The sequence below is a fragment of the Saccopteryx leptura genome, chromosome 12 (assembly GCF_036850995.1).
Source record: "Saccopteryx leptura isolate mSacLep1 chromosome 12, mSacLep1_pri_phased_curated, whole genome shotgun sequence".
Lineage (NCBI taxonomy): Eukaryota > Metazoa > Chordata > Mammalia > Chiroptera > Emballonuridae > Saccopteryx > Saccopteryx leptura.
The window spans coordinates 12149844-12171676 of record NC_089514.1 but is presented as its reverse complement, the minus strand read 5'-3'; the positions used below and the strand labels follow the sequence as shown (position 1 = coordinate 12171676).

Sequence of the window (21833 nt, the reverse complement as noted above, 5' to 3'; positions counted from 1 at the left end):
TCATAGCACCTATGCCATGTGTCAGGAGGATGAAATAAATTAATTCCCAGAAAGCCCAGAGAGTGGCATATAGCACACGTTCTACGAATGTCAGCTATTGCTATAATAGATAAACGTTAGGAATTTGTCGATGGTTTTAAGGTTAACCATCCATGAAGAGAGTAAGAAAAGTGGGCGAGCTGGTATTTTTCCTGGCTCCTTTGGCTGACATCTCCCGTTGTCAGCTGATGACCAGTTATTCCTCTTGCCTCAAGCATTACAAATGTCCATAGCAAATTCAAGAGAACCAAGGTCTTGTATAAGTTGAATCAGGAGAAATGAAAATCAAAGACAGCCTTTGAAAGCTGCTGCAGGGAGGTTGGGTGAGCCCTGGAATTGGTAGCCAGACAGGCTGTGGGTCTACTTGGTCACATAAGAGCTGAGGGGTCCTGGCCCTCAGTTTGCCCGACCATAAATGGCGATGACGCCCACGTCACAGGCTGCCTGAGGCCCCGATGGAAAATAAAATGCATTATGACACACTCTGAACTCTGCCGTGCTGAATGAATACAACCAGCTCCTACTGTGCGTGCTCTGTTCGAATAAGTGATTTTTATCTCCCCTCAGATCCTTCTAACTAGCTGTTCAATATCGTTCACCCCTTATTCTCGTGAAGCAGTAGAAGCATATCAGAGGGGGGAGAAACAGTGGAATCTGGATGAAACAGCTCGAGCCTCCAGGGAATGAGATACAGTGAGCACCCCCATCCGGGGGACAGCCAGCCCCTCCACGCAAACACACACACTTCCTCGCTTCCTTCCTAATGGGCACACGAGCTTCCAGCAGCCGCAGGTCAGTGGTTCTCAGCCTTGGCTTCCCATGAAAATAACGTGGAGAGCTAATTAAAAACAAACACATTTTTCAAAAGCAAACAAATAAAAAATAACTTACTGCCTACCAAATCAATCGGTCTGGGATGAACATAGTCTTTTTTAAAAGCTCCCAGGTGGTCTCCTGTGCAGACAGGACTGGGAATCTGGGCGGGCAATGGAGTGTTTGCCCCCGTGGATGCCGGGGGCCCTCTGGCCTCCACCCTGTCCTCCCCTGGCTTTTCATGTCCCTTCCTGTGGCCTGGCACAATAAGGGAGCTCCCGGCTCTCAGAAAAACAGCCTGACCCTGAGAGGCCACACTACAAAGTCAAACCTCAGTGCCAAACATCTTTCTTATGCAACTCCGCGGCCCAGGACCCTGCATTCTTGGAATGCTTCAACAATAAGAGACGTGCACACACCTCTAACCTCAGCTGACCTTGCTCCTCAAATGTACTTTCCTGAAGGAGGAGCATGAGCTCAACGACCCTTGAACAAGTCCATTTTTAGAGAAAACTCCATGCACACATCTTTCTTCCTGGATGGGCCAACCGACCTGTGAACTAATACTGCCCTTATCCGGATAGAATGCAAAAGCCAGATGCTGGGGGAAAAAAAAAAGAAGTTTACATGTTCAATGCTAAAAACCCAAGAGTTAGTTATATCACGGTATGCAGAACTTTTGTAATAGAATATAACATTGTAATGTAAAGACACATATAACAATAATTATGTCCATGAGAATGGCATAAAGTTATTATGTGACAGTTCTAAGGTGATATATATATTTAGCTCTCGATTGTGACAATGCAGCCCCCTCTCCCTCTCCACCCCTCCCTTAGGACGGAATAAAAGTCAATGAAGACATCTTGAACGAAACTACACTGCAAAGCTTAGGATCAAATGAAGCAAAATCCTGATTCAATTCATTTATACTTTTTACAAAATTTAAGACTTTTAAAGTAACGTATTTTTTGCTCCGTAAGACGCACCTGACCCTAAGACACACCTAGGGTTTTAAGGAGGAAAATAAGAAAAAAAATATATTCTGAACCAAATGGTGTGTTAAAATATTTAATAAAAATCCATATTTTTCACTCCATAAAATGCACGGGCATTTTCCCCTCCACTTTTGGGGGAGAAAAGTGTGTTTTATGGAGCAAAAAAAATACGGTATTTATTGTTTTGAAGTTATAATTCAATAGTGTGTGAGGTTGTTTCAAAGAGGGTACAAAAAATTCCCCTTGCCACACTAATCTTGTTCCCTTAAGAAGGGGCAAATAACTTCTAAATATAACAGGAATCCTAAATATTTAAGCGAGGAGTCTCTCTAGCGACAGAAGACTGGGCACGCAGGTTCCACAAACCAGCACTTTTTGCTGATGAACAGGAAACCATAACGTTGCCTCTGAAGCCCTTTCAATTCTTCTGGTGACCCCTGGTGGCCAGTTCATGAACTTGGACACTCCTTCCTCAGGGTTTGTTCCAGAATGAACAGCCCAGAAGGGGGCAGGTTATCTATTCTATTTTTAAAGAATTTCCACAGAATAAAATGTCACAATTTTTCACATTAGTGCATTCCATTATTTATTCACAATGATGTTGAGAAATCTACCCTATGTCTTAACAGATCATCATTTGAAGTGGAAAACTCATTTACCTGGTTGAACATTCGGTGTATAGATTCTTAGAAACACCCAGTTTCTTCCTTTCTCTTTGCCTCTAAGTGAGCACAATAGAACTAAACTAGTACTAACCCTCCCGCCCTACTGCTCCCCATGTGGGCTTACCCTCTGGTGCTGAGTCTTCCTTTTCACCTCCGCCCTGCATCAAACCATACCCGCCTTCTGGTCCATCCTCCCACGCCCTCTTCCATGTAATCTGGTAGTGATAACCTTCCAGTCAAGTCTTACACATATCACTGAGGCAGTGAATTAATAAACAGGGGTAGGGGCGGGGCAGCTAAAAACTTGTCCATTTTAGTACTCTCATAATTACATTTTTAAATTTTTCTTCCACTGATTTGAGAAAGAGAAGAAAGGAGAGAGACAGAGAGAGTAGAAGGAAGAGAGGAGGAGAGAAGCATCAATTCATTATTCTACTTAGTTGTGCACTCATTGATCGCCTCTTGCATGTGCCCTGACCTGGGATGGAACCCACAACCTCGATGTGCCAAGATGATGCTCTATCCACTGAGCCACCGGGCCAGTGTCCCATGCTTGTATTTTATACAGAGCACTTATCATAGTGACTCTAGGGAACTGTAGGTATCTCGACAAGTATTAGGGCAACACTTTCCGCCAATGCCCAGAGCTAGCCACTCCCCTTTTTCCCACCCCAATAAGGAACACCACACTTTGTAAAAGAAAACAGCAACTGAACCACTAACAGACACAAATCAATGGTAGTGCTTAAGATGAAAAGTGCAATTAGTAAATTCAGCAAGGCTCCCTTCATACTTCTATATGCAGAAGCTGATCATCTGCTTGGTTTAAGTAATGTACATATCTTTATCAGTCATTAGTACCCCAAGTAAATGTCTTGAAATGCCCCCAAGTACGTTTGTCACAGAGATTCCAGTTCAGAGGACACTTTCAGCAGCTACACTAATGGTGTTAATCGAGGAAGAGCTTTTTATTTAAAGCAATTACTTTTGTGACCAAAATCATTAACTAGGTACTTAATAATCTTTTAATTCTACACAAACAGCCTGACCAGGCTGTGGTACAGTGAATAGAGCATCAAACTGAGACACAGAGGACCCCGGTTTTAAACCCCGAGGTCACTGGCTTGAGCACGGGCTCACCAGCTTGAACGTGGGATCATAGACATGACCCCATGGTCGCTGGCTTGAGCCCTAAGGTTGCTGACTTGAAGCCCAAGGTCACTGGCTTGAGCAAAGGGTCACTCACTCTGCTGTAGCCCCCTCCCTCCGGTCAAGGCACATATGAGAATGCAATAAAAAAACAATAAGGAGCTGCAATGAAGAATTGATGCTTCTCATCTCTCTCCCTTCTTTTCTGTCTATCCCTATCTGTCCCTCTCTCTGACTCTGTCTCTGTCAAAAACATTATATACACACACACTGCCAACATACACTAACCACTTGCTTAAGATAATCTGTGCTTATCAGAAGAATTTTACTCATAGCAGTTGCTGTTGACTACTCACGAAATCTTCCCTTACTATGATTGTTGCCACTGTACCATCATATGAAAATTTACTTCTTCAAACATTTTTGTTTTGAGCCTCCTTACATCACTCAAGCTGCCTACTGACTCTTGTCAAGCTTTGAACCATCTCACATATTTGAGTAAGCCTACACCCCACTAGAATCCCCCCTACCTTTCTCTTTCCTAGTGTTTGTCAAATAAGTTTGTAAATATGATATATATGTTTGCTTGTTTATACTTTGCATTGTGTGTGGGGGACAGGCTGTAAGCAGGCAGGGTTGTTATAGCCTAAGGCTTGGTTTTAAGACTAAGCCTTCCCACCCTAAGTGAGTTTGTATCAGAGACTTCTTTGTTTGTATATTGGATTAAAGGATTTGATTTCTACACTATAAAATGGGGCAGAGGAGCCCATGCTGGAGGAGAGCAGAGAAAGGCCACGTGGAGGAGAAGAGAAGCAGCCAAGATGGCGGAGTGCTGAAGGAGAAGCCAGTTTGTGCAGAGTTTGTGCAGAGAGAAGGAGATGGGGAACAGAGGTGAATAAGGCTGGTGAGGTAGAAACCTTTGATTCTAAGAAACTCGAGTAAGTCAGTGGCTTGGGAGCCCTAAATGAAAAGGGAAGTGTTTTCCCACTATGTGTATTTCTTGCCTGCTGGATGCAAGCTAGGATTAAAGCTAATGACCCACCAGTTCTTGGCTCTACTGTTTCATTACCGTCTGTCCGAATCAAATTCTAACCTGCATGGGCCAGGTGGCTGTGATGGCGGCCATGGCTACTGGCTTTACATTTGGCATAGTTGGCAGGATCCGATACAGATCAGTATGGAGCCACCACAACCTTTGACTGGTGCAGTAGAGGACTGGCTGCTGTCATGGTTCCCCATGACTGTCTTTTTGGAGACTGTAAGCTGGCTGACTTTTTACAGCCATGTGTGAGGAAACCGAGAGCTCTGTGGAAGAGGCTGCCTGGGACCTGCAAACTGAGCAGTGGAAGGAGCTGGAGCAAATGTGGGAGAAAGAGATGCCGACCCTGGAGCTGGAGCAAGCACCGGAGAAGGAGGCTAACCAGGTTCGCATGATTCGCTTGGAAATGGAGCAGCTGCTGGAGAAGGAATCACAGGTTCGTGAGTTGGAGATTGCCCTGGATGTTGTGGAGAGCCAGGAGTGGCTGGAGGCTGGGGCTGAGGCTGGAGCTGGGGCTGCAAGGCCCACAGAGCAGAAGGTGGCGGCAGCCCCGGGCTCGAGCCCAGCGGTGGGAGCTGGTGTTTTCAGTTCCTCTTTGGAGGATGAGGAGAATCAGCCTGGAGATGCAATCTGCAGTCTCCAGAAGGTGAGAGCCCAGCAGCAAGGAGTACCTACTACACCCCTAGTAAGTCTGTGATTTTGGGACATAGGGGTGAATACCATCATGCTCTGTGGAGTAGAGATGGAAATGTTGACTGCCATTGCCACGTGCTCCTCTTTGGGACAGTGTAAGACCTGCCAGGACGGCAGGGATGAGGGGGTAGCTGAGGCCCCATGTGCATGGACTGATTCCTGGACTACGACTGGAGTGGGCACTGGCTCCTCAGTTGATGGACTTACGGATTTTGTAATATAATTTTTTTTTTTTTTACAGGGACAGAGAGAGAGCCAGAGAGAGGGATAGATAGGGACAGACAGACAGGAACAGAGAGAGATGAGAAGCATCAATTATCAGTTTTTCATTGCAACACTATAGTTGTTCATTGATTGTTTTCTCATATGTGCCTTGACTGGGGCCTTCAGCAGACCGAGTAACCCCTTGCTCAAGCCAGCGACCTTGGATCCAAGCTGGTGAGCTTTTTGCTCAAGGAAGATGAGCCCGCGCTAAAGTTGGCAACCTCAGGGTCTCGAACCTGGGTCTTCCACATCCCAGTCTGATGCTCTATCCGCTGTGCCACTACCTGGTCAGGCTGGACTTATGGATTTTGGACAATGTGAAATACCCTGATGGGAGTGGGAGGCAGCTTTGCTGGAGGCCCTCCCCCTACCCCAGGAAGATTTTCAAACGGCTAGAAAAAGGTATGAGAACATTTTGTGCTTTTGGCAAAGTTCTCAGAGACTGGTGAAATGTACCTTTGTAATTGTTGAAATTGTATGATTCGTCATGTTGTTGTAATTTGTTTAATGTGCCCAATTTCCTTGTGCAGAAATACTTTAGATTGTGGAGCGAGCAAAAGGGGTGGAATGTTGGTCAAATAAGTTTGTAAATATGATATGTGCTCACTTATAGTTTGCATTGGGTGTGGGGGACAGGCTGTAGCCACACAGGGTTGATGTAAGGCCAGTAGCCACGGCCACCATCATAGCCACCTGGCCCGTGCAAGTTCGCGTTTAATTTGGACAGACAGTAATGAAACAATAGAGCCAAGAACTGGTGGGCCATTAGCTTTAATCCTAGCTTGCACCCAGCGGGAAAGAAATACACACAGTGGACAAACACTTCCCTTTTCATTCAGGGCTCCCAAGCCACTGACTTACTCGAGTTTCTTAGAATCAAAGGTTTCTACCTCACCAGCCTTATTCACCTCTGTTCCCCATCTCCTTCTCTCTGCACAAACTCGGCACAAACTGGCTTCTCCTTCAGCACTCCACCATCTTGGCTGCTTCTCCTCTCCTCCACATGGCCTTTCTCTGCTCTCCTCTAGCATGGGCTCCTCTGCCCCATTTTATAGTGTAGAAATCAAAACCTTTAATCCAATATACAAACAAGGAAGTCTCTGATACAAACTCACTTAGGGTGGTAAGGCTTAGTCTTAAAACTAAGCCTTAGGCTATAACGTCCCTGCCTGCTTGCAGCCTGTCCCCCACACCCAATGCAAACTATAAGCGAGCAAACATATATATCATGTTTACAAACTTATTTGACCAACACTTTCTTCTCTACAGAGTTTTCATTTCTCAAAGGGAATCAGGCACACGAACCGTTCCTGCAGACTTTAAATAAAGCTACGAATGGAATGATCTATAATTTATCGTTGGTAGCTCCATTCTTCCTGCTTTGTCTCACCTACCTTCTATCCTTCCTGATTCCTGATGCCGTAAGTACAAAGCAAAGAGAAAATAGGCAAAGTTCAAAGAAGACAAATGTTTGTGACCTTCAAATATTTGCGGTATAGATATTGGATTTATAGCCACCCATGGTTAAGACACATTCTGAGAGATCTGTCCAAGCCCATGCCCTCTTCTCTAAGAAATGACTATTTACCAATGGAAAAAGCCCATTAGCCATGTGATGTTACATGGCCAGCATCCTCAACCTTAGCTGACTGGACCAAGAAAGAAGCCCTGACCCAAACTAGGTCAATCACACTCTGTCTCTAGGAAAAGTGCTAGTTAATCTCTGTTGATCGCGTGATCCAAGGACAGGTAAACTTGGAAACCGCAGGGTAGCCTTCTTCTGCCAAATGCCTGAAGAAGCAAAGCATGTTGATCAGCCAAGAAGGAAGGCTGAGGCACAGATGGGTGACCCTGTGGTCTTGGACAGCGTACGGCTGAGACAGAGGACTGGCAGCCCTGGCTCCTGGTTTCGGTTCCTGGTTCCGGTTCCTGGTGCCTGAGGCCAGATGATGCTTTTGCCCCTGGTGCCTCCAGGCAGGGAGGAGGACTCAGAATGGGATGCTTATCTCAACTAGGATGCAGTTAGAAGATAGAAACCGCACAGTGACTGTAATTTACTTTTTTTTTCTTTTAAAAACATTATTATTATTATTAGTATCATTTTTTTTTTTTAACCTGGAAACATTGGCCTTCAATTTTGTTACAATTTCCAGTGTTTGCTCTGGCCTTCACCAGCTGCAAACAAACATGGGGCGCTACATCCTCTGTGTTGGGCAATACTGGGGAACGAGAACATTTTAATATAAAATTTTAATATAATATAATCCTTGGACAAACAGGAAAGGCCCCCAGGGGCAGTGAGCTGTGGTTGGTGGGGGTGAGGGTGCAGAGGAAGTCAGGATATTGGGAGCCCAGTGGCTTGAAGGATGACACACAACCAGGAGAGTTCAGTGTCCATGATGGGAGGGCTGGGGGAAAGCCCCCTCGTGGGGCGGGGGCTCGAGGCTGGGGAGAGGGCGGCAGAGGGAGCTGGAATGGAGGAAGCCTGCCTGCTGGCAAGGTCTGTGATGTGTGGTGAATGTCGCGAGGGCCACAGCCAGGTGGCCACCCCGGGACAGAGTCTGGACTACGTATCTGCTGAAGGTCTTCATGGTCCCACTACCCAGCTAGGACAGAGTGCCACTGAGTGTCCCCACATACATACTGCTGACATACTAAGCAGCTGGGCCAGGAGAAAACAAAATTGAGGAAAAGGGAATAGGAAGAGACACCAACTTCCACCTGCCATGTCCCTTCAGCACCCTCTACTGATAAAGCTTTGTACTGTGTCCTCTGCATAGGAAAATGTTTAAAGCTCTGTATTATCATGGAGCGGGGAAGAGAATAGCATTAAAGCTGAGAGGGGGAAAAAATATCCAATAACAAAAAAATCGATACAGTAGTCACCACTCCCGAAATTCTGGTTGTCACAAGATATCTTAGTCACAGTCCAAAAGTACATGACAAGAGGCTGTATTCATTATCTAATGTCACAATATAATGTATTTCCAAAACTTAGTGGCTTAAGACAATATCACTTATCTCTCCTGATTTCTGTGGGTCAGGAAGTCAGGAGTACCTGGCTGGACACTTCTGGCTCAGGGTCTCTCGTGAGGTTGTAGTCAGTTATCAGCCAGCATGTTAGGCAGATAAAATATATTATGCTCACTTTGTTAAAGATGGTGCTGCTCACGTGGAAGCCCGTCGCCCAGGTGATAATATTAGTTGCCCTTCCTGCTTGGGATGGGTGTGATTATATTAATGTGTGTTGGGGGAGGGCTTTTGTGCCAAAAGGTTTTAAAAGGAAGAGAGATCACATTGTTCCAGAAAAGGAGTGATTACATTCTAGGAGGAGCCCATGCTAGAGGAGAGCAGAGAAAGGCCACGTGGAGGAGAAAAGAAGCAGCCAAGATGGCGGAGTGCTGAAGGAGAAGCCAGTTTGTGCAGAGGAGATGGGGAACAGAAGTGAATAAGGCTGGTGAGGTAGAAACTTTGATTCTAGGAAACTTGGATAAGTCAGTGGCTTTGAGAGCCCTGAATGGAAAGGAAAGTGTTTTCTCACTGTGGGTATTTCTTGGCCACCGAGTGAGTGCAAGCTAGCATTAAAGCTAATGGCCCACCAGTTCTTGGCTCCGTTGTTTCATTACCGTCTGTCCAAATCAGATGCGAACCTGCACGGGCCAGGCGGCTGTGGTGGTGGCCGTGGCTACTGGCCTTACACAGCACCACAGTCATCTGAAGGCTTAACTTGGGCTAGAACTTCATCTAAGGTTGGGGGAGACCTTGCTCTCTCTCCATATGGGTTTGCCCACACGGCTGCTTCGGCATCTGGCTCCCCTCAAAGTGAGTGATCCAAGGGACCGAGGCGGAAGCCGCTCTGTCCTTTATAAGCCTTGGAAGTCACCTGCCATCATTTCTGCTCTCATGTGTTGGCCACGAAGGCCTTCCTGGATTCGGTATGAAAGGGGCTGACAGAGGAACACGCAGACCAAGAAATGCAGATCACTGGTGATTATCCTGAGGCTAGTGAGCACAGAGGCCACAAGTTCAAGGGCTCATTCGCTCAACCTAGACCCTGACTTGGACTTCTTGGATGTTTCTGTACTTTAGGGCAGTGGTCCCCAACCCCCAGGCCGTGGACCGGTACTGGTCTGTGGGCCATTTGGTACCGGTCCGCAGAGAAAGAATAAATAACTTACGTTATTTCTGTTTTATTTATATTTAAGTCTGTACGATGTTTTATTTTTAAAAAATGACCAGATTCCCTCTGTTACATTCGTCTAAGACTCACTCTTGATGCTTGTCTCGGTCACGTGATACATTTATCCGTCCCACCCTAAAGGCCGGTCTGTGAAAATATTTTTTGACATTAAACCGGCCCATGGCCCAAAAAAGGTTGGGGACCACTGCTTTAGGGCACACAGTTGGGCATGTCTTATAGGCAAGCTGATGAACACTGTGAACCACAAGATAAAAGACTAGGAAGGGACCTTACAAGTCAACCCGGTTTAACATCTTTTTTTCCCTCTGAGAAAACGGAGGCCCAGAGAGGGTGAGTGCCCTGTCCTAAGTTGTACGGCCAGTAACTGCAGACCCATAGCTATATAGAATCGCAGTGCCCTGACCTCTAGCTCTCTCTCTGCCCAATTCAAGCCCACTGGCTGACTGCAATGGAATCACTAATTCGTGCTTGTTAGAAATATTGATCCCTGAGCCTTCTCCAGATCAACCTAATCAGGTTCTACTGAGCTCGGGACTCTAACACATTCTTGTCAAGCTTCCCAGGTATTTCTGAGCGGCAGCTGCTAGTCTGGGAGGCGCTGTGCTCCGCCCCCTGGGCTGCCACGGAAGAACTTCTGCCTCCCAGGGGAGGGAGGGAAGCTAGCACAGGCTTGAGGCCCAACGGGGCCTGATTCCATCTCTTCACCCCAGGGAAGGCCGCCCTGCTGGCTTCCAGGCGCTCTTGGGGACAGAGAGAATGCCTTCTGCTTTGGCCCCTGGCCTGGATCGTGGATCTGTGCATCGTGTTAACCCAATCCTGTGCCCGCCTGATTGTCCTGGGCTCTGATTAAGCAGGGTCAACACTTACTGATCCTGAAAGGGAGGGGAAACTTCAAATGCTGCCTCCGGGTGCCCCATGCCTCCCCCCAGCCCAGCCTTTCTGCCTCACTGATATGCTACTGACCCCGCTCGGTCACCAGACACTCAGAGGCCAGGAATCCCAGCCATTCCTTTTGGCTAGAGGAGCAGGACAGGGCCCTTCAGGAAGGGGCCTACCCCCAACTCTAAACATCTCCGGTTTTGGCTCCATGACATTGGAGGTAGATAATCTGCTGGTGTGGGCTAGAGATATCCAACAAATTACCTATATTCCTATAAAAAAAATCAAATTTGGGCTGTATCCTTCCTTAAAAGTAATAATCTTCTATGTGTCTTTATCTTCTTAAATACAAAAAAAAAAAAAACAACCCCAATTTCACTTTGACATTTTCTCACCCAGTAGCAACCCTTCCACATTCTTGCCTGGCATTCAGCTATGTACTTCCGTTTGGGGATTATCCCCAATTCCTATCTTCTTGAATCTCCCAAATGGTGACCAGTTTAGGTCTGGAGTATTTGTGTTAATAATAAGAAAACTAACAATGATAATGACGATGATAATAATGAAAGAATAACGATAGCCACTCTACTGACAGCGTAAGGGCTTTCCCACATTATCTTGTTTTCAAAACCACTGCCAAGAAGGTATTTTGATCCTCACTTTAAGACAAGGAAACCAATGCTCAGAGAAGTTAAAAAAAAATGTTCTTAAGGTCACATTTGGCTCAAGTAATGAAGCCATGATTTTTATGTCACTTGACTAACTCAAGCGCCTTCCATGACTAGTTTTTCTTAGATCACTTCGTGACGATCAAAAGAAAAGATTTCTCTGTCTTGGAACTAGTTTTAAATTTCATATTCTGCCAATTTATTGTTGGGCAACTAGAGACTAATTATTTAATCTCTGTAGTACTCTTCATCTATAGAATGAGGATAATCATGCCTTCCTCACAGGGTTATTGTGTGGATTAAATAAAAAAAATAATACACAGTGTTTAGCATAGCATCTATGTTCAATTAACAACAGCTATTATAATTGCTACATTTTTATTGGCTTCATTATACATTTTAGCTCGTGAAAAATGCATTATTCACTTCTCTCGCAGATTGTATCCCCACTGCTCACTGATTTCAAGTTCTAGAATCCATCCTTATGCACTGCTTTGTATACAATAACAGGGGTCTCACAGAAACCACAGGAAAACAAAACTAACTTGAGAAATAGCAGCCCCTCCCAAAATACTCAGAGGATATTACCAATGTGACATCTTCTTGGAGCTCTTATTTTCTCTACCTTCAGTTTTTCTAAGGGGTCTTTTCTCTCCTGATGACAATATCAGCTGCTTCCCTGAGTCCAGCAATGGATTAGTATTCTTGTCAAATGAAAGGAACTCCTTCCCCATCTGGGCAACCACTGCTTCTCTCTCTCACGTGCTTTATCTTGTTCACCCAAACTAGCCAGTTCCATAACTTGTAACCTAACTGACTCGGCAAGAATGGTTGCTTTGGGGCCTCAGAGACCTGGCTTTGCAAGTGGGCCCCCGGTGAAGAGGTCTTGGAACAATCTATCCTGGCTGCCACTAGGTGACGCTGTTAGTGGTGTGCTCTTTTCATCTCTGCTTCTCCCCCGAAGTTTACTCTGCCATTTCCAACAGAACACTCTATGCTCCAGCATCTTCTTTCCTGGTGGGGCAGCCTTCTGTTTATGTCTTCTGGGATCATCTTAAATGTCTTTAGGGCTACACTGCTGGTCCCCAAAAGACATAATCTGGTCAGCAGAGGCACAGTTAGGACTCCCTTTAATTAAAGGGGGAACCCCAACAGCTCAGTCATTGTGTAATGCAGGGGTGGGGGGGTCTCGGACCTCAGTCTGGTGACCCGGAGCGGGTCAGAACCTAAGTCCATTTTCCAGCTACGGTCCCACTGTCTCGCCTACAGTGTAGACAGAGCTGTTCACCTGCTCAGAGCCAACTTAGGGAAGAAAAGACTGGGTCTTTGTTTTGTTTTCAAAACAAAGGATCAGTTCCCTCCCCGTTAATTCCTGTTTTCACAAATCTGGATTATTATTAAAGAAGAGTCAACATGCAGAAGTCACTGGGGAACTGGCTGGTATCATAAACAGTCACCAAAGCAGAAGAGAAAGTAAGGAATCAGGTTTCTCCGGCTGGGCTGGGGTGGAGTGGGGTGGGGGTGGGGGTGGGGGGAGAGAGGGGGGCAGAGAGCCCCGCAGGCCGCAGAGGAAAACCCAGCAGAATTGGGGAAGCTATGCGTGCCCAGCGATCCCCCATTCTAGCCCTCATCCCAGGCGCGTGTATGAGACAACGCACCTCCTTCTGGCTCTGCCCGCTCTAGATGTTTCTTTGGGACAGAAACAAGTGTGGGCCGCTTTGGGGTTGAGAGCACTGAACACAGGGTGGTGCCCCAGAGGCTGAAGTGCCAGTTTCTCAGGCATGCCCCACCTGTTACTTCTCCCTCTTCCAGGTCAGATCTCTGGGGGGACTTGGAGGTAATTCTCAAACACAATAAAATGTGAGAATCACAGAGAGAGAACATGTGAGAACCACTAATCAAAGCAAAGTTTTCAAAAAAACCTCCATTTTGCAGAGAATAATGGCCGCCAAAGATGTCCACATCCTAAGCCTCAGGACCTGTGAATAGGTTTAGTCACACGGCACAGGGGGACTCAGGCTGAAGGTTGTTAGTCAGCGGACCTGCAAATAGAGGGAGCGCCTGGGGTTATCCAGGTAGGCACAGCGGGACCTCAAGGGCCCCTCAGTGTAGAAGAATGAGGCCAAAGACAAGAGTCAGAGAAGGCAGAGTGACTGTGGAGTCAGCCGGCACGGTGCATGTGAGAATTCAACCCACCAAAGCAGGATGTGGACACAGAGGAGGGTGCTGTGAGCCAAGGAATGCGAGCAGCTTCTAGAGACTGCAAAAGGCAAGGAACCAGAGCCTCCCCTGGAGCCGCCGGAAGCCCTGCCGACACCTTGATTCCAGCCCAGTGAGACCTGCATCAGACTCCTAACCTACTGAACTCTGAGATGATAAATTTGTGCCACTAAGTTTAAGCCACTAAGTTTATGATCATTTGTATAACCGCAATAGAAAACATATACAAAGGGGTTCATGATAAACAGCTGTACCCAGTAATATCGGTAGATGTGATAGTAAAAACATACTCATTTGCTATGGCTTCTAAAAAGGGTCAAGTGTCAGAGACTTTCAAGAACACAAGGAAAAATTCCACCTGTTAAGGTTAAGATATATTTCTAGGCTTATTGTATATCATTTCTCCTGACGACAGTTGTGCTGGGTGTTTGGATGATTTCCTGGGTTGCTTTTGAAGGCTCATTCTCTGCTCTGTGCCCTGGAAGGCAGACTTTTATGGATGCGACTACTTGGCTATCTGATTTCCAGTTGGGTTCCACCAATGGGAGGTACCAGCAGGAATCCTATGGACAGTCAGATGTCAAGTTTGCAGTTGTACACCCCTGAGAAGGAGTGCCTCCTTAAATTTTGTGCTCCAGGCTCCTCACTGGCCTCACTCAACAGTAACACTGAGGGAGAAATAAGAAACTCTCCCTACGGTCTTGGAAAGGCTTTCCCAGACAGCCTGACAAACTGAAGGCTACCATGAGCCCAACCAAAAAGGACCCAGAATTCCTCCCCATCTCTTACATGTCTCCCCCATCCACAACAGTGTGGTAAGTTATATCATAGGCCGGTCACAGCTGGAAAAGCAGAAATGAGAATTCAAAAAGTTACATCCCAACAGTACCAGCGGAAGCAATTTAATTTGAAAACCACCCTGGATTAAGCAATTTACCCAGTCATTATATATGCAGCACTACTATATGCAAATCACACGCAAATAAAAATATCCCACTCCATAGGGACAGCTTTTTTGTTGTTTCCTCAGGCTTTTAAAACAAATCCAATTTAGAAAATAAAAATAGAAAATTAGCCTGACCCGGCAGTGGTGCGGTGGATAGAGCTTCGAACTGGGATGCAGAGAACCCAGGTTCGAAACCCCAAGGTCACCAGCTTGAACATGGGGTTGCTGGCTTGAGCCCAAAGGTTGCTGGTTTGAAGCCCAAGGTCACTGGTTTGAGCAAGGGATCACTTGGTCTGCTGTAACACCCCCCCCCCACCCCGGTCAAGGCACATATGAGAAAGCAATTAATGAACAACTAAGGTGCCATAACAAAGAATTCATGCTTCTCATCTTTCCCTTCCTGTTTGTCTGTCCCACTCTCTGTCTCTTTCTTTGTCTCTGACACACACACACACACACACACACACACACACACACACACACACACACATAAAGTAAGAAAATTACCCTGTGGTGGGATATGCATCTCAACACCTCTACCAATACCCCCAACAGTACCCATCAGCCTAAAAAGATTTGTTCATGCTGAAGAACTATGTGACCTTAAAGTAAACATATAAAGTTTGATAAAGTACAAGGGTTTACCTACCTGAGTCTATTATAGAAGTGAGAGGGTGAGTGGCCCCTCCTCCAGGAAGCCATCCTAGACCATCACCCTTTCCCATGCTTGCTACCCTCAAACACCCAGAGGAGTTCGGTTCAGTTCCCTCTCCTCCATGTCTCCACAAAGTACCGCTCTGAATGGGTATTAGATGCACGAAGGTGAGAGTGAAGGAATATTAGTTGGTCCAGCAAAATCCACAGAGAGGGCAATCATACAAGACCACAGTTAACGAAATTTAGGCATAGTTGGATATGTGTTACCTGTGAACTTCAGAAATATCCCCACTCCTTATCCCCCTGGGACCCCCACTACCCCAGGCATTTTTAGAACAAAACAACAAAAAAAACAGAAGAAGACAGTGGCAGAAAGGAGGTGGTAGGATTCACCTTCCGAATAAGGCTGCAAGGAATTTAAAAACTGGCTCTCCCCTGCAAACATTTGTTTCCTGCACATAAACAGGAACACCACACAGGGTCACTGGCACTTATTTTTAGGGGGTGGAATTAAAATGAACAGCCCCCAGTTTGGTTGTAGGCTAATGTTTCCACCCTGGAGCGGCACGGTCCGCTCCTGAGTGTCGTGTGCTGTTGGGACGCTGCCACGGGCTCACCTGAGCGGGACAGAACCAGAAGAGAAGGTTGCTGTTGTAGGTCTTATTCACAGTGAGGTAGCCGGCGTAGCTCGTGTAGGTCTCCACGTTCTGTCCTGGGAAAGGAGCCACCAAGCTCAATTTTCTCCCTGGAGAAGGGGAAAAGTTATCCAAGGATTACGGGAAGAAGACAGGGTTGGCCATTTCCGTCTCGACCGGACTCCGCCCAGGGGCCAGGTTTGGGATGGAGCGGTCAGAAAGGGGCTGCGAGAAGGTGGGTGGACGGGTCCTCACTGTAGCAAATTCCCAGCATGCTCTGAACAAACTCACACATCCAACAAACACAGTTTAGTCAGGGACAGTGACATCTTGCAGCTTATTTTTCTTTGGACCCCAAATATATAATTTGTGAATAATGATAAGATTTTTATTAAAAGAATAAAAAAAAATCACATAATCTCAGCTTCATTATAGAAAGGTAAGTAAACCAAGGTGTCCACACTGGGCCACCTGGAAGGTCAGGACAGAATAAAGTCAGCTGACCCCAAAGGAGAGGGTGTAAGGGAAACAACGGAGCTAAGCGGCCCTCAGCCTCGGAAGTCTCTGCTCCCCACACTCCCCTTCTCCTGAAAGCCACAGGCCTGCCACTGCCACCACAGGAAACGGACGGGCGAGGACAGCCGGGGGCGGTGGGGACAGGCAGACAATGAGACTGGGGTAGACCGCATCTGCATGGCTAGCTAGAGGGACCCAAATCGGACAAGGGGACAGTTGCAGAGGGCAGAGGTCCTGGCTTTTTTACAGCAGCAGAGAGACAGGGTGGGGGCAAAGGAAATGCTCAGACAGCGGACGCCACCCAGAAGGAAACAGTATAATAGGAGCTGCCGCGTTACAGGCCGCTGTGCGCGGGACGGTAGGTGGACTTACCATCCCCACTTTATAGATGAGGGAACCGAAGCCCACAGGGGTTAAGTGATGACCCCAAGGTCACCAGCTCCTAAAGGGAAGCTGAGATTTAACCTAGGAGTCCGAGTCCGCTCTGTCCCCCACCCTCCCCCCTGCTCTCAGGGGAGTTAGTCAGAAGGTGTAAGAGGAAGGGAAAGCCGGGCTTAGGGAAGGAGTGGATAGGGAACAGAAATTACTAGCAGGGCATGGTGTGGGGGCGGATGGGGAAGTCTGAGTGAAGAAGAGACGACTTTAGTGGGGACAGAGCAAGTGTCCTCAGTCAAAAGAAATTATTCAAGAAAAGCCATTGAAGTCTGCGACATACTATGTTGGAGACTGGCTGGTAGACAGGAGTAGGTCAGGAGGCTTGATCCTTGCCACACAGGCTGCCGACTAAAGATGACTTAAGTGGATGCCCCGGCTGGGAGGCTCTGGGGTGCTGATGGTGCGCATGTCTTCCCAGCTGGGCGTTCAGTGACGTCGCAGAGAGCGTGCAGTGAGCCACAGTGAGAATATTTACACTCAAGGAATCGGTGCTGCTATCCATGCACTGAACCCCAGAGCTGGCTGTTAAACTTTCACCAACACATCCCTGCTCTGTGACCAGCCACAAGTCCCTTTTTCCAAATGGATCTGCCTTCCCAAAGGGAAACCGACTCGATTCCACACTGTTCCTTTTCCCTAGCACTTCGCTGACCATAGTGATACTATTGACCAGCGCTGTGACCCTTTCACTAAGTGGGGATTAGGCCTCCCTGGGCTCCAGTTTCCCACGTGGGAAAGGTGGATGCACGCAGGCAAATCTGTAGAAAAGAATCTGGCGTGTAGGAAGCGTCGCTGTTGCTATCTTTGCAACGCATCCACTGAAGCGGAACAGGGGACACCTGGGAGCAAAGGTGATGGTGGGGCCACAGGAAAGGTGTCGGCAGGTAGTCTCCAGAGGGTCCTGCTAGGCTGGCACAATAAGCAAAGCCTGGGCTTCAGGGTCGGACGGACCTAGGTTTGCGGGCCTGACCACGCTTTCTAGCAAACGACTCAGTCTCTCTGAGCCTCTCTTTCCTTTTGTACAAAATGTGGACGCCGTTTCCTCCCCCCTGGGCTTTCTGTAAGGATCGAATGGAAACATGCGGAACCCTTACCATGGAGCAGGACAGAAAAGAGGGGCTCCAGCAAAGGGAGGGACGGGCAATTGTCATCCGCCCAGACCACCCCGAGTGCAGACAGAAGCCTGCGTTTTTCCGGCTCAGGCCGGTTCCCCCAGCTGAGATGGCTTCACCCAACCTCGGCAGCTCTGCCGGAATGAGGCCGAGAAAAAAGAAGAGAGAAGCCTGACCAGGCGGTGGCACAGTGGATAGAGCGTCGGACTGGGATGCGGAAGACCCAGGTTTGAGACCCCGAGGTCGCCAGCTTTGAGCGAGGGCTCATCTGGTTGAGCCCAACGTCGCTGGCTCGAACAAGGGGTTGCTTGATCTGCTGAAGGCCCGCGGTCAAGGCACATAAAAAAATAAAATAAAATAAAATAAAGGAGAGAGAAAGGTGCGAAGAAAAGGAAAAGGGATCCAGCTGTTCAGTGGGGACCCTCTTCCCAGCACAGCCTTCTCTCCAGCAGACACTTCCTCCCTCTCCTCTATTTGCTTCTGCCTCAATTAGCCCAACAAGGATCACCTGCCAGGGCTGGGCAGCCTTTAACACATTTGTTTGGGGGCCATTTCTTAAAATGGAACTGCGCTCCACAGATAACACGATATTGTTGCATCGGAACAGCAAGAAACAAACGTCTTGCCACACACAGTTAGTAGCCAAACTAAGAAATTAAGGAGTCTTGAATTAACCGGCTACGCAGACTGCATAGAGACCTGAGTTGTTCAAATCAAGGAGGGGGGGAACACAGTTTGGGGCTAGCTTTTAAAGGGAACATCACAAACTGACTGAGGAATGGGGAGGAGAGGAAGCATAGCACTAAAACAAAGCAGTGAAACAGGCTTTCTTAGAATGTTTATAATTCAGGGAGAAATACTCTGAGAACACCTGCAACTCTGCAAAGCTAGCCCAAGGCCACAGTCTGGGAAACCAGCCTAAAGGCCAGGAATAGGGAGTCTTTTCAGAAAAAGTAAGTTCTGCTAAAAGTCTCTTTGTTTTAGAGAAAGTAAGTTTTGCCAAAAGTTATTTATGTTAAGAACCTTTCTTATCTACACTTCAATATTAGTTTCAGACATGCAACCTGATGATCCGATGTTTGTATAGATTGTGAGGTGATCAGCACAGTAAGTCTCCTTAACATCTGTCATCTGTCGCCACACACATTTTTTTTTTTTGCCTTGTGATGAAATCTTTTAAGATCTACTCTCAGCAACTGTCAACTATGCAATACAGTATTATGAACTCTAGTCACCATGCTATAAATTCTATTCCCCAGGACATACTGGGTTTTTTTTTTCCTTCTTCTTCTTCTTAATGTCTGGAAGTTAGTGCCTAAAAAAATCACTTTCAAAATATTTTTCACAAAACAATCTTTTCAATAACAGAAACCTCCCCCTGAGCCCCTCAAAACAGAAGGTCAAAGGACTAAAGGCTGAGGGTTGGGACCGAGTGAGATGTGAGTCACGGAGGGGCGTGTGAGCAGGAGAGGGTTCATGAGACAAGACAGAGAAAAAGGAGAAAGGTCGAAGGAGAATGGGACGCAGAGAAAATATCTAATAGAAAGGAGCTGGAGGGAATGGAATATGTGGGAGGGATGATTGAATCCATCTATCTCTCGGAGCCGGCCCGGCACAAGGCCTGCTGGCCCGCTCTGAAAATGGCTCCGAGGCTCACCCAGCCCTCCCTTTCTGAGGACCCCAAGTGGCTTCTCTGCTACCTGTTCAGGTGCATTTCCGACTTCCCTGTGTCTAGATCAGGGGCTATGGGAAAGCAAAGAATCTGTCTAGTTTATCTTTGCTCCCCCTCCCCCCCGGGACATATCTTGCCGACTTACACACTTAAAACTTTCAGTACGTACTATTAATAAATGGATGGTAATAAATGGATGAATGGATGAACTAAAACAGGCCACACAAGACAATGCACTAGAATCAGCTTGGTTCTACAAAAGCCTTTCAGAGCAGACAGGCCTTATTAAAATCTTAAGAACTTTAGAGAGAACTTTTCTATGCCCCACCAAAAAGTAGTTCAATATTAAATCTGTTTCAAATACTAAATTTCCTTTGACTAAACCACAGTAAAAAAAAAAAAGAAAGAAAGAAAAGAAAAGTTCTATCAACTAAAATGATTTTTTAAAATATATTTTCAAATGTTCTGTTCATCCTTCCAGAGTCTATTAATGGAATGTGTAAAATACATTTTCTTTCTTCCCTGGAACCGTGACTCACGATACAAATGTTTAAAACTGTTACAAAAAAAGAAAAAGTTTTCTCTGAAACAATTCGACTTCCCCTTTGTTATTTACTGCGGTTACTGGTGTCTATAATATCACAATGTTCAAAGAGATTGGAGTTAGACCACAGAAGGGTCGAACCACCTAATCAGGGTGCCCTTCACGTTCACCCATACTCAGGCCTCCATCAGTACAGACAACATACAGCAGGCCCCGAGTAATAATAAATTAAGACCTGATAGCAAAATATTCTTTAACATTTGTGAAAATGTGGTATATTTATCAACACACTACAATTTGCTTCCTGGATTCATTTTATTTCAGAGAGCAAGGATTTGTTTTAGCCGCAGAGAAAGTAAACATGCAATTAGGATGACACAGAATGAAGCCAGCTAATTGAGGATTAAAAAAAAATAATAAAAGTTTCCCTTGTCTTTTTGTGAATGACTGTTCATCTCCAAAAGGTCCCATTGCAGTAGGAAGACTCACGTTCCTAAGGTTCTGACAGACTCAACAAACAAAAGAGATTTAGGGGAATGAGCTGACCATCTGTCTAGGGTTTCCTGAACTTCCAGTAATGTCGCTGAAAAAAAAAAAAAGATCCTTAATCATGTTATCAGGGCTGCATTTGAATACCCAGATGTAGCCAATTCTGGGTCAGCCGCTGACAATTCCATTCGGTGATTATGACTGTGTAATAGAACATCAGAAAGTGACATGGCATCTGATTTAATATTTTAAATATCGTCACTCAACAGATGGTGAGCTATCAGGGCCGGCGCAGAAGGACCGAAGATGGAACCAGCTCCCTCGGAATCTTCCTTTGCTATTTCTGACGACCGCAGCTGAAGTGCTTGTGGTCAAGAAATATAGGAACGAGAGGGATGGGGACAACCTCTCAGGTGGATTTCTCTGTATTCCCTGCCCTTGAGCCTACCAGCTGTCTAATACGGCAGCCACACCATGACCACTTTCAATTAATGGCTTTGTTTAAGCTGTTCTCCTCACCACGTAGGCACAAGCCCTCTTCTATTTACCAGCTTCTGCCCGGTGCCCTCAGATCTCCAGCTCTGCCCCTTACTATCTTTAAATAGCCCTTGGTAAGATCCTGAATTTCTCTGGGCCTCATTTTTCTCATCTGTGAAATGGAAACAATAATGATGCATTCTTCATCAGGGCTGCTCTGGGGATTAAATGAACTAAAGTGTGTGTAAAACACATTCCTGGCAAATATTCAGGTCAAAAATTTAAATTCTATATATATTTCCTGAGTGCCAATTACCTTCAGGCCTCTGTGTTAGGTACTAGAGATAGAATTACTAAATGCTAGCTCCTTGTTATATTTACTACGACAGCTGCAATTATTTTCTACCTGGACTATGTGAACCAACAGTATAGCTTCTTTCTCAACATCCCCAGCATGCTTACCTCAAATGTAACCCTTTACTATTCTAATACACCCTGCCTTATCCCTTAGCTGCTTCATGTGTGTATCTGGTCACTGTGGTAGAGCACAAGCGTCTTAAAGAAAGAAAAGGAAATTATAGCAGGCATATCACAAAGCAGAAGTCAGAAAAGTTGAGTCCTAAGCACATCTCTGCTACTATTACCTGCATCCCATTGGACGAATCATGTAAGGCATATGAGTTTTCTCTGTGGACTGGTAGAGTTGGTTATGAGTGTTAAAT

The 21833-nt window shown here is 46.3% G+C and overlaps 1 protein-coding gene across 1 annotated transcript in view; it reads right to left on the bottom strand.

Annotated features, from left to right (window-relative positions):
• The window catches only part of CPVL (carboxypeptidase vitellogenic like), a 119665-nt gene that overhangs the window by 76535 nt on the left and 21297 nt on the right, over positions 1-21833 (bottom strand). The window contains exon 3 of the mRNA XM_066354283.1: positions 15849-15976. Within this exon, the coding sequence (XP_066210380.1) occupies positions 15849-15976 (128 nt within the window). The remainder of the gene's footprint in view (positions 1-15848; positions 15977-21833) is intronic.